Genomic DNA, 16,364 nt, shown 5'->3' with positions numbered 1-16,364 from the left:
CAACCGTCCTGCTTCTCGCCTCCGTTCCTCACGATAGTCTCTAACAACACGACTACCCTACCAGGCTTTCTTATACACCGCCCACAATGAAACCCACCCCAACCCTCCTCGGCCGCCGCTCCGCCGGCCAACGCATCCGCTTCACAACCAAAGAAGTCGGCCGCGGCTTCTACCGGGGCACGCGCACCGGCAGCATGGGCGCCCACACCCCTCACGGCGGCTACCTGATCGACTGGCGCAAGGTCCGCCACTTCAACGTCCCCGACCTAAAAGGCTTTACGCTCACGCCCTACGTCTCCAAAGAAATCGAGGTTCCGGAGAAGAAATACACTAAGCGGATCAACGACGGCATGAGTTATCTGCGGTTGTGGCGGGAGAGGAATGAGACGGAGTATGAGTGGATTAGGAACCATCAGTTGGGGGTTGTGAGTGAGGAGGAGGCGGAGGCGAGGAGGATCGAGGAGGCCAACGCAGCAGCCAGCAACGAGGCGGCAAGCAGCCAAGAAGGCGGACAGAAGGAGATGAGCAGGGCTTGAAGCAGGAAGACGAGTAGAAGAGCAGGTTTCGCTTTTCTCTACAGGAAATGCCCTATTTACGGCTGCGACTGCGCGGTCCCTGATGGCAGGACCTGAGTCTCCAGAACCATCGAAGCTCGCTATGGGGCACTGCCTCGGCGCTCGATCCAACCACCAAGTCAAAGTGACCATGGCACCACGGCTTCTCGTTGTCTCAATCCAGCTTGGTGAGCCATGCTTTTGCGGCGAGCAAGCGTGGCTATGGTCGCTGGGTCTGGAAGACAATGAGTTCACGTTCCCCGAACACGAAATCCTCCGAAGCGGCTGCGCAAACCTTGCTCGTTGCCTATGGAGACAGTGTCCGCGGTTGACCAGACACCAAGACTCCCAGGCAATCATACGGGCACATGTTGACATGAAGGACAATATGCACGGATGGCCGCGCTGAGCTACGAGTCTCAACTCGCAGCCTGTCCACTGTCAGTATTCCCCTGGATCACAAGATGCGGCTCCTCAGCGGGGATTCACATATCCGGGCATCGCGGGCCGTGCAGCTGGCGGGAACAAGGCATCACTCCAGGCAATGAAGAATAAGATAGGTGGAACGTTGAATGCGCCGAGCTCGATCATCGGAGACGGTGAGATAAAATGGGAGCAGAGATGTGCAAGAGCCGAGGGCTCCTCTAGCGTGGTGCTGCAGTAGATATAGACGACAGCGAGAGACATAGCTTGAAGCCTTCTCTCAACGAGAATGTGACGCTAAGAATTATGCATTCTATCTAAGGCGGCGTCTGCTATCGCGTGTCTATCTAGTAGCTCTACGGAGGTTTCGTAGATCGTATCGTCATTGCAACGTGGAGTAAATGAGCGAGGCTCATCTAGTAGATGCTCAGATCATTCGCCCGAGCCCTGACTTCAGTCGTGCTCGGTCCAAGCAAATGCATCATCCAGTGCTGCCATGCCTATGGCTTGGTGTGTGTCACCATGACGCCTCGCTGATGTGTCCTTCAAGCTTGCCTGATTGGAGCGGGCCGTAGCACTGATTGTATTTTACTGCCAGTTTCATCCCGTTCCGTCGATATGCTGATTGCGGTAGATGTCCTTATTCTGACTTTATGTAGAGCAGCACATCTATTCCTTCCTCGCCACCTGCACCTACCTGTTGATCACCATTGAAGTCTTCACGAATGTGGCTGCTGACCTGCACCACACGTTTCGGCACCGCCACCACTTCCTCGAACATAACATTATACGCCCAGCACAGCGCTTTTGGTTTGAGCCATTGCTTGGGGATCCCTCCTTGCTGCTGCCCATCTAACAAGTGCTCCTCGGCGGCTTTCATTAAGGCCAGCAACGCCACTGGCGGCTGCTCTCCAATACTCCACGGCCCATCAGCACTGGGGACATACGCCCACGTCTCATCGTCGTCAGTGGGGTACCACGCCGTCACCTGCTCCAGCCAGCTCGCTAGGCGCTTGTCAACCTTCAACCCGCGCGTGTATGTGTGGTGGGCGGCGGAGATACATAAAGCCATGCGGATTTGTTGTGTTGCTCTGAGTTGGTCTGTGGTGGGAGCGTCGAAGGTAGAGCTGAGAGCCAAATGACGGATTGCACTCGCCTCGATGTCCTTCAGGAGGCCGCTGAGGGTTGTTTGAGCTGCGGGCGGAAGCATAGCTACAAGCTTTGGGAGAGTAAAGAGCTCTTCGTGGCGGGTGATCTTGGGCAAGCGATTGAAGAGATCCATGATGTTCGTCGTAGCTCGGGCAGCGTATTCCTTACCGAATGCATGGACGAGCTTTGTTGCTGAGGCGGCCTCCAAATGGCTTTGGCATGCTTGTGCTAGGATGACTTTTCCCAGAAGCAGCGCATCCTCATAGTGTCCGATCTGCTGATCACGCAGCCGATTGGCATTCAATTGCTTCGAACTCGTCGGCGCCTCCTTCGGACGAGTCGATATCAGCCTCTTCCGTCCAGTCTCGCAGTGCATGATGATCTGACCGAGGACGCCCAACAGGTTGCGGAAGTCTTGAAACTTATGCTCTCGTGCTAAGCAGGTGCTCATGAGTGTAGCCTCTTCAGCGAGCATAGCCGAGCTCTCGCGTTCGTTGGCAGTCAACACCGAGATCGTGTCGAGTAGGTCGTAGTCAAACAGGACAGCCTCTAGACAAGTCGCGGAAGCAGCCTTGACGTGGCCGATGTTGAGGATATAGAGCTTGTGCTCCGCGTTTGAGCGCATGTCGACCTGGAACTTCCTTGTGACGTCTAGTAGCGTACCAGGGGGCACCTGAATGGACAAGGCGACATGCTGGAACGATCGATTCTCCGAGATGAAGCCATAAGATAGCAGCAGACTCTCATTGTCTTTCGGTCCGTAGTTATTGTAGATTTGCTCTCCTGCTTGGTAGGTATCGTGCACCTGTAGACCCACGAAGCTTGTTCGTGGCTGCCAGTCGACCTTGGTCTTTGGCTTATGATTGTGCATGTCCATTAGTGGTAGCAGAACGGAGAACCTGTCAGCCCATAGCTTTCTGATGGCTGAGTCTTTGGTGATTCGTAGGCGTGCATCTTCTGCTGGCGCCGTGTCGGCCAGCACTGCTGACGAGAAGCCTCGACTTCCAAACATGCTTGCTGCCCATCTGAAGAGTTCCCAGGTGTATGAGAAGCACTTATCCTGTCTCCAGTCGTTCGCTTTGAGATCAATCAGCCCCTTGTCGTAGTAACCTCGCCATCTTGCCATCAGCTCGCGGTATCCAACCTCGAGATTTGTGCCACGGATGAATGCTGCATCAGCAGGCGAGTCGAATTGAAGCTGATTGACGTCGTTCACCGTTGGCAATGTCTTGATGTACGGAGCCCACCAGGACTGGTCGCCCAGAACATGCTGTTCCATAAGGAAGAACGTCTGCAGTAACTCCGGAGATTCGAGATTGGCTCTGATGAACTTCTCCGGGAACCTGGTGCCTCTATTTGGGAACGGTGTGGTGTTGAAGACGTTCATGACCGACATTGTGCAAGCCATTGGGCAGCTAGAGACTCTCGTTCCTGGCGTGACTGTCTTGCCATTGCCGGCGACGATGTGGTAGCCACTGTCTTTGCTATAGGCAAAGTCGATATCTGGATGCATGTAGCCCCCGTTCGTGACAACCCATTCAGCCAGCTTCCGGTGGCCATCGAAGCCGCCATTGACAGGAATCTGGTCAGCCATTTTGTGGCGATTGGTCGAGCCTCGCAGAAATGGCGTCGAAGTGTTGGGCTTTCCGTCGTTGAAATGTGTTTATCATAAGTCATCGACAGATATCGTCGAAAGCTGCGATTCCTGTCAGAGTCCGCCTGAATCCCGAGCAAGAATAGTGCTCACTGTGAAGTGGCTCAGCAGAGAACACTGTTTGAGATTCTGAAATGAAAGAGCCAACGACAGGTCCAGTGGACTCGCCTGGTGTGCATCATTCTTGGTGCTGTTGCAAGAGCAGGAGCACTCCATGCTGTCCCTTACGAACGCCTCAACATCTGCGGCGCTACAGAGGTCCCCTGTACAGTATCATCGTTCTCAATATAAGGTGTAGGCTTTAGAGAAAGCTTCACCGTATAGTGTAGGCGAGAAAGGGGAAATGGAACCACAATGCAGGCACGGCTCTTCAAGTTTTTGGGCGTCGGATGTCTTGGCACAAAAATATACAAAGTCTTTCTCAGATATTAGCCTTGTCTACTTATACATTCTCTGAAACAAAGACTCTGCTGCGTTTTACTTCTTGCTGACCACCGTCCCGCCTTCGAATGAATGAGACCTTCTCTTTGCCTGGGAAGAATTTTGCTTCTGACTTGAACAAGTCTGGCGCGCAGCTGGCCGAGTCCGGACTGACCATGCTGCATCAACATTACTCGCAGACTGCAACACCATACGTGACAGCTTGATTGCACCGGCCCCTGAAGAATGTTCTCAAGTCAATCTGTGCCATCAAATCCAGTCATTCGCGCACCCATTCCACATAGCACTCTCCACCACAGAGCCGACCTTCCAGCATCCGGAGAAGTTTTGTACGTGAGCCCTCGATATCATTTCGGTCGCCCTCGAACATCCACGGGAACTTCGTCACAATCGTGTTGGTGTCTCTCGCATTGAATCCGCAATTCCTTGCATCTTCTTCCGCTCGCAACTCTTGGAAGAACTCGTCAAACCAGTCGGCCCACGGCGAGCAGAGGTCCGCGGCGACGATTAGTCGATACATTCGTGGATCGTAGCGATATATCGACTCCCGCAGGTCTCGTGGAACTGGCAAATACGTTGTCACTGTTGAAGACAGCTCTTGGGTTATGCTCGCTTCGTGGCGTAGCTGGACAACATGTACCGAGTAGTCGAATAACGACACCACTGTTGCGTGACGATTGATCTGGCAAAGAAGGGAGCCCACGGTGCGAAGTGTTTGTCTGATACTGACGTAGTGTAGCGAGCCTGGATCCATGATATTCGATACCTCGATCCGGTCGAAACGTTTGGGCCCATATTCGGTCAGATGATCCGCCAAATCGGACACCCTGGAACACGTAGCATCAAACGAGATTTTGCTCTGGCGACATCGATTGCGGAATTTCTGGAGCTGGTCTCGGAGGACGACATAGCTCTGGCCATATTCGTCGTTTGGTGGAACGGGGCAACCCTCTACGATGTACTGCACAATTTCGTCAAAGGAGTAGCCCTCCCGAGGGTCGGCGCTGTCCATGGCGCTCCACGTTCCATCTTCACGGAACAGTGTCCTTGCGGTATTGTCAGCTCCATTGAAGCACAGATGTACACATGGAGACTTACGGGTTTGGGCACACATACTCAAACTGGCTGCTACCAAATGGCAGGAGAACTCCAGTCTGGCGAAACTTGTGTACGGCAGCCTTTGATGCGCCCGGCTGGTAACATAAAGCGCGTTGGAAGTCATCCTTGTGGGCGAGCACTACTCGATTGCGGTGTGCTGTCGCAGTCTCAGTCACGATCTCCAGACGAGCTTTCGTAATGCACGCTTCCAGTCAGCACCACTCAAGACGATGCGTAGGGAGCACCCCTCATCACCGAACCACATGGTCTTCTGGTGCTTGCTGATGTCGGTATATCCTCTCGTTGCGTCGACAGCAGGTTGGATGCGCGGCAGCACGAGGCGTTTGATTAGATCTCGGTGCTTCGGTGTGAGGAACGCAGAGTACCACACGTGTATCATACAATCCAACACGTCCCCAACATCCTCGGTATCCTCAGGGTCGGTCAATGCGAGTATGAGCAATGTGATGTTGCGAGTGACGACATCGATGTCCCAATGGTTGATATGGATATTGACAATGTTGTTAAATGATGCTGGAAGGGCGTTGACCGTGTGCACAATGTTGCGGATGTCGCCAGCAGCTTCCAAGAGTCAACACACAGGAGTCCAGACGGAGGAAGGGGGCACTCACCAGCGAAGCTGACAGCCAGACGCCTGGCATAGTCTGCTCCCTCATTCTCACTCAGGCTCAACACATCGAGGGCAGGAACATGCTTCAATTCGCGGCCGTGGAATACTGGCTCTCTGTTCTCCTTCACCCACTCTGGACGCCACTGATCGCTGGCAAGTTCGGATTTGCAGTCTTTCTCGTGCTCTGGGAGATGGCTCAAGCGACATTCTTGAGAGCACCACTTGGCTTGATTAGCTTGGGCCTGCACGCCAGGAGTCGGAGGATCTCACCTGCACTAGATGGCACTCAGTACAGAGAAGGCCCGCCCTACCTCGACAGTTTCTTTCCACGCCGTCCTCCTCGACAATAGCAGCACATGGTACTCTTGATCGCTCCATATCGGCCGCGGCTGCGTTTGCGGAAGCCATCGCTGTCGATGAGGACTGAAGCACTGCTCACGCAAACGCAAGGACTCTGATACCATCATACTTATCTGCTGTGTTGTGTTTGCTGTTCTGAAAGACCCATTGTGATCGCGAGCAAAGGACTTACGCAGTGCTGCTGCTAGCATCTTCTCCATAGCTAGCCGCGACACAACATTGGTATTGTCCCAGACAGTACCCTTTGTGTAGGTGAACAGACAGTCAAGAGTCGCGGCTTCCAGCTCTTTCCCGGATGTTTGCTCACCGTCTGAACGCCGCTGATGGCAAAGTCTGTCGAAGGGCGAAGGTGTTTCCGGCTGGGTGACAAGCTCGGACTGAGTATGAAATTTATGGTACGGGCAGCAATATGCACGGAAGAGTGAGCTCAATGCAGCCATTCGTTGAAGACATTGTCCGATGAAGCCGAAGCTGTGCGAAATCTTATCCGAAGTAGAACTCAGGGCAATCAGAAACGACGTCGAGAAGGCAGTCATGCAGTGGCCAAGCTCTTTCCACGAATGAAAGAAGCTTACGTGAAGGTGTTCGACATCATTGCTGGGCTACCCAGAAGCATTATCTCATGCTTAGTGAATTCTGCTCTCAATACTTTGCACGCGCAGCTCGGCTGCGCCGACCATAGATATTCAGATCTTGGACTTCGGACAGTTCCTCGAGGCGTCGCTCCCATGCTGAGCAATGACCTCCGCCATGACACCAACGCTCGTCTCATATGGAAGACAGCCAATCTTTGCGTCCTCCTCCAACGTTTTCGAGGCCTCCTCCGCGTCTTTCCAAGACCCACCCATCTTCTTGACACGATCGCGGTATTGCTTGTATCGGCCATCATCCGCAGCGGCAAGCTGCACCAGCGCAAACATGAGCGTATAATTCCACGACTGGTATTCGTACATGTTAGCCATCGCGTCACTAACGCCAATCAGTTCGTCCAGAGCCTCAATCTTGTAACGCAGTTGTAGTTTGCGAAGAAGCGACAGACAGATTGCTTCCAAGCGGAGCCAGTCGAAGCCATCAGCGAAATGTTTGTATTCAAGCCGTAGACGCGCTGCCGCGGCGTCGAGGAGCTGCACGGCATCAGCGGTTCTGTGGCGCCGCGCTTGCTGCTCCAGAAATGGCTGATTCTGTAGAACAATATCTGTGTCAGAGATCACCTCGACGTCGACGTTGGGGTCCTTCACCAGTGCACGCATGACGATGTCGAGCTGTCCACGAATGTCACTGATACCGAGTCCGCGCTCATCTTCGTCAACTCTCGCAGCCATAATGCAGAAAGGAACGGCTCGCGGCTCGAACAGCCCCTTAGGCTCCTTCTTCTGCCGAGGCATGTAGCGTCTACCAGTGTAGACATCACCAAGTGGAACATCCAGGTTCACTGTCAGACGACATACGCTGAGACACTGTTCAAGGGTTCGTGGTCGGTCACCCAGAAACACAATCTTCGTACCGATCGCCTCAATCACGTACTCCATGTCATGCCATACATCTTTGAAATCTCCACGCTGCAGTGCTGCATTGTAAAAATGTAGACAGGCCCGGATGACGAAGGAGCCATCAACCTGCTTGATTATACGGTGCAGCCGATCTTGCTGAAGTCGGAAAGACAGGGAGCCACAGGCGAGAGGGCTTTGTGACAAAAAGCTTCGAATCTTCTTCTGAACGGCAAGAGAGCCATGGAGTCCGGCCTGCGGGTCTTGGTGAATCTCGACTTGCCCTTGCCTCCTGTTTGATCGCAGATTGCGTGTGAGCTCGACGTACTCCAGGGAATATAGGCGGTGACCATTCATCTCTTTGTGATCTTGAAGGTGATTCATGTGAGCCCTCTGGGCGTATACGGTCATTTCTGTGATTTCGGCCGCTTCGGCAGCTTTGTCAACCGCTTCCAGACAAGGCGCAGAGGGGATATCGAGCTTTCGAATGTCGGCGAAGGCAGCGACGGCAAACGCTGTAGCCAGTCTTGGTCTGTTGGAACGTACAGCGTAGCGAAGCTCCCCAAGCACGAGGTCTTCATGTACCGTATGACAACAGTATTTGTCGTTGCAGTATGATAGGCCGTCTTTGAATATCGCATCCAGATCCGCGACCATGTCCACGTCATGCATTGGTGGACTTGAGGCTACCTGAAGGGTCGAGACAGATCGTGGTACGAGCATTCTGTGTGTATGGTCTCTGCCGGTCAAGGTCAATGGGGGAGCCTGTATTTGAACGTTTTTGCGGTCAAGAAACACCTCCTCGCTGTCGATGAGATCGCACGTAATATCGCCGTGTCGGATTTTCTCCCCAAAATCTTGGAGCTTCATCTTCGCATCAGGTGTAAGATCGTGCTGGAAGATACGTGCACGTGCTTTCCACACTAATCCGTAGGCCACATCGTACCATTTCGGCAAGTCGAAAGTCGAAGCGACGTTGGCGTTCTCGGAAGTCGTCTGTGACGCTAGTGGTTTTGAGTGATCGACCCCGTGTAACCAATGGGGAAGATGGTCTTCAAAGACAAGCTGCAAGACCAAAGATCCATCGATGTCCATTGATTGCCTGAACCCATCCTCTAGCTGGCGTACCATTCTATCGCAAGGTTTGTGGAAGCAGCGACGATAGAAAGCGGCAGACTACCATCTTTATAGGCATCCCACTTCCGACGGAGTGCTTCCTGCAGGCGTCCAACTTCTAGCAACAGACAATTAGCCGCGCAGACTCTTCGATAGCTTTGCCTGATCTTCGGAGGCAGCTGATTGTCGTCGCTGAAGGGGTCCACAGCCTGGTTGCTTCAGTCTGAGGTTCGACTTTGCCGGACCCTCCGAGGGGACTCGGACTTGAGTTGTCTGAGGATGCGAGAGCTCGCTGATCGACTTGACCTGGGTCTTTGATGAGATCCGTACTTCTTTCACGGGAAACTGCGAGACCTCGCGGTTCGACCTCACTGGAGTCTTTGATGGGATTTGTGCTTCTGTCATCCGAGACTGTGAGAGACTCAAATTTGTTCTTGAAGAACTCGATCTCGTCTCCTTCTTCGTTGTTGACTTCTGCTGGGTTGTCGACGACCTCGCGGAAAGGTGAGAGGGTGGCAAGAGTCTGCTCTAGGATACGTACAAAGGCGAGGTGGGACTCATTGGATCTGACAGTCTCTGGATCAGTGCTATGCGAGAACCAAGAGCAGCACACACGTCGGAAGCGAATGACTGTGCTGATAGCATCGATGATTGGTGCTGGAACGAGTGCTTTTCCGGAATCTCGCACAATATCATGTGCAAGCGGCAGGTACTGGCTTGGCCGCAGACAAATAGCTCCGTCGAGAGGGTTGTCGTTCGTTCTCTCATTCGGCTTCGGCTGCGAGGATCCTAAGAAGATGCCAGTGCTTTTCCGCGCCTTGCGAGACGCATTGTTCACAAGCCATTCGCGGACAATTCGGAGCCTGCGCTTGTGCCTGGTGTAAATGCTGTGCTGCTCGGGACTAAGCCTAACTGGCTCTGTCACAGCGTTAGCCATTGTGCGTGGTGCCATAGCTGCTCACAGGCAATGTCTCTGTCAACGGCATGGAATATAATGCGAATGTCTTACATGAACTCGGAAGTGACTGAGCCAGAGGACTGGCAAAGCAGGCAGCCTTGCGCACGGCTATTGCCGGTAGTGCAGGGCAGTACTCTAGATATATAGGAACGTCAGTTGAACAGGTGAGGATCTAGCTCATTGTAGCCAGGCCAGAATCGTCACTTGGTCTAAGGAAGCTGCACATATTGGGGATGCTCCAGCTGCTGAGCCCATGCTGCAGATCTCCATACAAGGCGATGGAGAGCAGAAGTCACAGACAAGCACGTAACATGTACGAGAGACCATATATCGATTCGAAGCTCAGTTGCTTGGCGGACGAATGTGCCTCAAACATGCTGCATTGGCTGCTTGAGTTGTCCTGATTATCAGTATAACTTGATGACAACCTTCTCCATTTCGTTCACGGCGGAGGCATAGTTGTCACGAGCTCGGACCATTAACGGCATTCCTGGAGTGAATCCGTGTGCCAGGCACAACATCGAGAACGCGTGTCCTTGCCGCACGATAGGATCAGGTTCGATCATCGACAGGCCTCGGCAGATACAGACCACCAGGCCGTCCAAAGTGCTGTTCGCAAGTGCCCAGGTATCTGGGAGAGCAATTGTTTGAGGTAACAATGAAGTAGCAAGCCGATGAGCTTGTCGTTGCCTTGTTCTCGTTCCTACAAGGGATCTAGTCTTTTTCAGGCTTAGCTTCAGGCTCTTCCCATCCTCCAGTCCTCCATCTTCACATCCTTCCATCTCTTACAACTTGCCCGTTCGGTCTGCGAAATCGCCTGTGATGACCCGATCTTGGCCCAGCGAAGCTCATGTAGCATTCATTGCCTTGCTACACCATCCATGGAAAGGAATCTGAAAGCGGCTGTCGACCTCGAGCTCGTCTAATCTTGCTGAGTTCACTCCGTTGCGCTCACTTGCAGCAACCATGATTAATTTGCCAGGGCTTGACGGCGCAAGCCGGCTTGGCAAGGGCTACGTCGAGTTATAAATATGATACATGCTCTGCCTGCACGTCAGACCTTCTTTTGTTGTGAGCACTGAGCAGGAGGCAAGCTAGAGTGTCACATTGTCAAATAATGAGTAGCACAATGTCTGTGACTCCAGCACAGCACTCTGAACCAAGTACCACTGCTTCTTCACCACTCACTCCACCAACACTTCTCACTCTCCCGCCAGAGATTCTGAATATGGTCTACGCGCTTTGCATGAAGGACCTCATCGTCGATCTTCACCGTCACGATGTCACCAACGAACTTCACATCGCTCATAGTCAACTCCGCCACATCCCTTACGGCCTACCGGGCGTCAACAAAAAGCTGCGCAAGGACTTTCTCAAACTACTGGCCAAGTCGATGCCACTGCACATTGAGAAGCCTTCTCTCCTGGTAATGCGCAACTACATCGATCCTATCATACCCAAGCGCTACGCCGACAAGCTTCAGACGCTGATCATCAGCTGCTCCGCGAAGCTCCCAGTACAGACCGTCCGGATCGCATTGTTCCCAAATCTGAAGACTCTTCTGTTCAGTTCAACCTCAACGGCGCCCCTTCGACAGTTCCTGGACGCGGAAGTAAAGAACATCACCCAGGGATGGACCAAAGCGCATATCAACGTAAACTGTACCGAACGCGTCACAGACTATATGCGAGACCGTGCGGACTTCCTTCTCGACCAGCTCCAAGTTCATCGTGCACTGCATCCTGCATGCCTCGTCAAGCACGACATGCAATTTGACACCTTCGAGGCAACTGTCCTTTCACCCCGGAAATATTTAAAAGCGCCCACGTTCACGGCCACCATCACACGAAGCGCAGGCGGGGATTGGGGGACCGCGACGATCGAGTATAGCAAGGCTTTTGAGACTTGGGATACGATGATAGCCAGCGGCGAGAAAGGTGCTGTGTGGGGCTGGCTCATTGACTGAATGAGCTCAGGTACTTCTTGTTTTTCCTCTCTCTTCCTCTGCTCTAACTCAACGGCCAGGCCAAATCACCCCCATCGATTCACATTCGTACATCATCTCAAAGACTCTACGACTTGAGAACAATTTGGATCCGAGACTTCAGCAAGCCTGCGCACAGGCCGAGATAGCTCGAATCAGTCTTATCATGCGCTTCGGGCGTGATTGTAGCCGGCTTCAAGTGTTCTCATCTCGAGCTCAGCGGTGTTTGGTACCGACATGGATTTCGCATCGTTGCAGGATCAAACGTCTCGACTTTCACGCTCCCTGTAGCCGGTTCTACAATGGCGTGGACCTTAGAGATAACGTGAGCGTCTGTTGAGGGCATGAGCTTACCCCATATGCTCACAGTACGGTATGGAAAGGGTCGGGTGGGATTCAAGGCACGCGGCAGATAGAGCACCCTGCACGAAATGTGTGCCTGGTACCTGTCCTGTGCAAAACACCGAACAGCAAGCCTACCCAAGTATCCTGTCTCGTGTTCCCAAAATAGCTTCCAAACTAATTCACCGAAGTTATATTCCTGCCTCCGGATCTTCAATGTGCCCTGTTGTACCTTTGACAAATTCGCATCCTACCCCCATAGTCGACCTACAGATCCCGCCCAACTGCTCTCAATCTGTCCTCCCAGATTCATCACTTGACAAGTCCACCCTATCAAGATCCTCCCTCCTCCCCATTCTCCGGACTCAACGCCCTAATCATCCGCTTCAGCTCCTGCACCTCCTTCTTCAACTCCCTAATCTCCACCACATCAACATCAACCTCAACATCCGGCTTCGTCTCATCAACCTTCTTCTCCCACTCCTCCTTACCCTGATCGGCCTCAAACTCCTGCTCCATCTGCTCCCACTCCTCAACCTCATCATCATCCTCCTCGCCCCTCTTCCGATTATACTTGACCTTCCTCGCCTCATGCTGCTCATAGAAAGCCGTCAACAACAACATCGGGCTATAAATCACCCCCATCACATAGTGATTCAGCCTCTCATACGTATGATCATCCATCCACCACTCAAACGGAATAATCAACCCAAAGATCTCAAGCAGATTGAACGGCGCAATGAACACATTCTCATCCGGCGCACGCACGAATTGCATGGTCTTGGCGGCGAATAAAGCCATGTACTCGTCGTCGGCGTTGCCGGTGATGTCCTCGTATGCGGAGTTGTAGAGAGCGATGAGGACGTTGAGAAGGATGACCATGACGACAAAGGTGAAGATGTAGTAGAGGATGAGGCCGAAGGGGTGGGCGTAGTCATCGAAGCCGTCGAATTCGGGGGACTGCATGACGCTATTGGCCATGGCTTGGATGATGAATGTCGAGATGGAGGCGTTGCCTTCGATTTGGTTGAGGCCGATGAATGCCTGGAGCAAGAGCGTCAGCATCAAAGAAGTCGAACGACCCTACTGGGGGAAAATTCTGGACGAGGACATACCTGCAAAAAACCAACACAAACCACAACCAACAACGCAAAAAAGATAAAACTCTCCCTCATCATCACCTTCAACACCACCAACATAGCCCCAAAAAACTTAAACGTATCCAAATACAACAACAATCTCCCCCAAAACATCGGCGCGAGAACGCAAAAATATGATACCCCAACTTATTCAACTCAACCCTCCTCCCATCATCCTCATCATCACTCGTCGCAATCGCCATCATCCTAATGACAAAACTCGCCGTCAACAACCCATACAGAATACTATTAAACGCATTCCAAAAGCTGAAATAATACCACCCGACCTTCCAAAACTTCGCAAACTCATCAAAGATAAACCCCGCCGTCATCAGATACAATATCCCCTCGACCACATCGAGATCCCCATCCTCATTAATCGTATTGATCGCGCCCGTATACAGCCCCAAGTAGATCACACTGATCGCAATCTGCACTGCATTCTGGTAGATCGGCGCCCTCATCCGATCCGGATCCAAATGATCCCAATACCGTGTATTATCCCTCGCCTTGAACGGCACGAACGTCCCCGCATTCTTATCGTCCTGCTGCAACCACCCCCTCCACAGGTACTTGACACACTTCTGATACCCCGAACTCCCCGTGACTTCCAGCGCATGCAGATCCACCGCGCGCTCAATCACGTTCGCCGGCTCCGTCTCCTGCCCATCCTTGACAATCGAGAACCTCTTCAACAGCACATCCTGCAGCAGAAAATCCTGATCCTCCTCCGCCTCAATGATCCGCTTCGCAATCACCTCCGCCGCCGTCGCCCTTACCCCATGCAGATCCGCATCCCATAGCTCCAGCAACGCTTGGCGCTTGAACCACCGCTTGCACACCAACAATCCATACACCACACACGCCCTGTACTCGTCACCTCCAGCGGATTTGGCGGTTGCAATGACTTTCTTCGTAATGATGGGCGAGTTGGCGGCCGTAACCTTATCCTCGGGGAGCTCGATGGGTATTACCTGTTCGATCTGGTACTTGAGGCGGAGCGCGACGCGGGTGACTTCCTTGGCGGGGTAGGCGGAGGGTCCGACGTCGCGGGAGTGTGCTGGCAGGAGGCGTTCGAGCTCGCCGCTGCGGTGGTGGCCGTGGCGGTCTTTGGCCCAGCCGGGGATGAGTTGGGACCACTTCATGGTTGGGAGTGGATGGTGATTGTGAGCACTTGGTCGGTCCAGTAAGCGGGCGGTTTCTGCTGTGGTCTCTAGAGGATATGAGAATATATATATTCAATTGACAGACTCCAAAGCATATTCGAAATTTTCTTTGGCAAGAGGTCGTGTGCTACACAAGATCTATGAATGTGTGGAACATCTCAGCTCAGATTGAGAGCTCTGTTCGTGTTTTTGCTCGTCACTAGCACTATCTAGCTGTGCCATGCCTTGATTTTAAGCTATGGATCCACTTCTAGCCGAAATCTGACTAGTCGATTAGGGTTGCGGGCAGGCGCGACGACCTCATTGAACTTTTTGAAGAGACGTCTCTTCATGATCATCGTGATCCCAATGTCGACTCCTGTGCCGCCTGCTCATGAGGAGGTCGACAGCGCCGCAGATCCAGACCGCGACTCTTTCATCTCCTAGATGCGCATGTTTCAGACCTCAGGGCCATCGTCGCTCTCGCTAAGATCCTCGTCACCACTGACCTCCTCGTTCTCACGCGCTCTCTTGTCCATCAGAGCCTGCAACTCGGCATCGTCGTGTTCTGTGACTGCCTTGGGCGCCATCTTCACCTTGCACTCACCGCCAGCGCCAGCAATGCTCTCGGTGATATCCTTGATCGCCTGCTCCAAAAGCTGGATTCCCACCTGCTTATCCAGGCATTGACTCGTCAACACATAGTGTGGAGGCGACACAAGCTTGACCTTGACCTCTGCGTCTTCCCGATTGTTGGCCTCAGCTTTCCGTAGAGCATCCTTGACCGCGTCAATGCCCTCATAACGGAAGCACGTGACATCGACATCGGCTCGGACTTTTGTGGGATGCGGCGTCAACTTCTTGCCGATGTATGACTGGAACTCCTCCTTGACGACTTGGCTGGGGAATACCACGTCGTTCCAGACGTCGGGATTTGTGATGGAGAGTTTGAAGGCATCGTTGGCGTGACCGTATCTTTTGTTCAGTGGCCAGCCGATGTCCTCGTACAATTTGAGGATGGGTGTGTTCGTCTTGCCTGCAACGTGTCGCATGATCGAGTGTACTGACTTGCTCTTGTTGTATCGCTCTTCGCAGCGGACAATATCCTCTGGCGACACTCTACGTTTCGACAGATCAATATAGCCTTTGTCCTTGTCCACTCTCAGCACCACAACGACTTCGTTCCTGCCGATCCGGATGAGTTTTTGTATACTTCTAATACGCCGTCTGGACAGTTCTGAGAGGAGAATCATGCCGTCGATGTTATCGTATTCGAGGAGTTTGACGTAGGCACCCATTTCTGCGATCTGTTCGCAAGGTCAGCCTCATGTGTGACTGGCATGCCAGTATATTTTCTAGCGCACAACTGACCTGCTTGACGTTGACCATCACAAAGCTCTCAATCTCGGGATATTTCTCTTCGTAGAACCGACAATTTGTCAGTGAATCTGCTTCGGACGCCATGATTGCGGTGGGGACCCGAAGGCCGTCTCAATTGCGATTTAACGCAGGCGTTAACGACTGAGTTTGATGCGATGAATACAATGTACAGTAGATAGCAATTAATTGTTCGTGGGGATACTGGTCGACAATTGCAAGATGTTATTTATGAGGCTGAAATGTTGCGGGTCGCACTCACTGACTCAAATATTTCGCCAAGTCCAACTTTTTGGGGCAACTGCCCCTCGTGCCTTCCAAAAAGTTCGCTACGGCGGGCGACGTGGCCTGCCGATGTCAGGAAGTAGATCACGCCGGTTGACAGCGACACCAGGTTCTCCGGCTCCAGGTCTTACGAAACTCGTCCATCTCCGCATGACTATTTCCAGCTTCATCATTGGTACATGGCCGCGGTGTATTTTTGTTCTGCCAGTGGGCCGTTGAAG

At 52.8% G+C, this 16,364-nt stretch overlaps 7 protein-coding genes across 7 annotated transcripts; 2 read left to right on the top strand and 5 right to left on the bottom strand.

Annotated features, from left to right (window-relative positions):
• Positions 1–86: 86 nt before the first annotated feature.
• Positions 87–536, top strand: AB675_10846 (54S ribosomal protein L27, mitochondrial; the record flags this gene model as incomplete). The annotated part of the gene is made up of 1 exon (XM_018139645.1): positions 87–536. The coding sequence occupies one exon, from the start codon at positions 87–89 to the stop codon at positions 534–536; it is 450 nt and encodes a 149-aa protein (XP_018000927.1).
• Positions 537–1,617: 1,081 nt separating this feature from the next.
• On the bottom strand, positions 1,618–3,720 carry AB675_10845 (Ribosomal lysine N-methyltransferase set10; the record flags this gene model as incomplete). Its single annotated transcript, XM_018139644.1, has 1 exon — positions 1,618–3,720. The coding sequence occupies one exon, from the start codon at positions 3,718–3,720 to the stop codon at positions 1,618–1,620; it is 2,103 nt and encodes a 700-aa protein (XP_018000890.1).
• Positions 3,721–4,480: 760 nt separating this feature from the next.
• On the bottom strand, positions 4,481–6,358 carry AB675_10844 (uncharacterized protein; the record flags this gene model as incomplete). The annotated part of the gene is made up of 5 exons (XM_018139643.1): positions 4,481–5,267; positions 5,320–5,476; positions 5,524–5,901; positions 5,952–6,171; positions 6,221–6,358. The coding sequence occupies 5 exons, from the start codon at positions 6,356–6,358 to the stop codon at positions 4,481–4,483; spliced, it is 1,680 nt and encodes a 559-aa protein (XP_018000837.1).
• A 638-nt stretch (positions 6,359–6,996) lies between these two features.
• Positions 6,997–9,865, bottom strand: AB675_10843 (uncharacterized protein; the record flags this gene model as incomplete). Its single annotated transcript, XM_018139642.1, has 2 exons — positions 6,997–8,793; positions 9,044–9,865. The coding sequence occupies 2 exons, from the start codon at positions 9,863–9,865 to the stop codon at positions 6,997–6,999; spliced, it is 2,619 nt and encodes an 872-aa protein (XP_018000794.1).
• Positions 9,866–11,000: 1,135 nt separating this feature from the next.
• AB675_10842 (uncharacterized protein) lies at positions 11,001–11,837 on the top strand (the record flags this gene model as incomplete). Its single annotated transcript, XM_018139641.1, has 1 exon — positions 11,001–11,837. The coding sequence occupies one exon, from the start codon at positions 11,001–11,003 to the stop codon at positions 11,835–11,837; it is 837 nt and encodes a 278-aa protein (XP_018000743.1).
• Positions 11,838–12,530: 693 nt separating this feature from the next.
• AB675_10841 (Calcium channel YVC1) lies at positions 12,531–14,481 on the bottom strand (the record flags this gene model as incomplete). The annotated part of the gene is made up of 2 exons (XM_018139640.1): positions 12,531–13,241; positions 13,498–14,481. 2 exons carry the CDS (start codon positions 14,479–14,481, stop codon positions 12,531–12,533), a joined length of 1,695 nt encoding a protein of 564 aa, XP_018000704.1.
• A 458-nt stretch (positions 14,482–14,939) lies between these two features.
• AB675_10840 (Eukaryotic translation initiation factor 2 subunit alpha) lies at positions 14,940–15,945 on the bottom strand (the record flags this gene model as incomplete). Its single annotated transcript, XM_018139639.1, has 2 exons — positions 14,940–15,788; positions 15,853–15,945. 2 exons carry the CDS (start codon positions 15,943–15,945, stop codon positions 14,940–14,942), a joined length of 942 nt encoding a protein of 313 aa, XP_018000652.1.
• Between the last annotated feature and the right edge of the window lie 419 nt (positions 15,946–16,364).

This window comes from Cyphellophora attinorum (assembly GCF_001299255.1).
Source record: "Cyphellophora attinorum strain CBS 131958 chromosome Unknown Contig11, whole genome shotgun sequence".
Lineage (NCBI taxonomy): Eukaryota > Fungi > Ascomycota > Eurotiomycetes > Chaetothyriales > Cyphellophoraceae > Cyphellophora > Cyphellophora attinorum.
The sequence above is the reverse complement of the archived record's forward strand: the minus strand, read 5'-3'. Positions and strand labels throughout refer to the sequence as shown.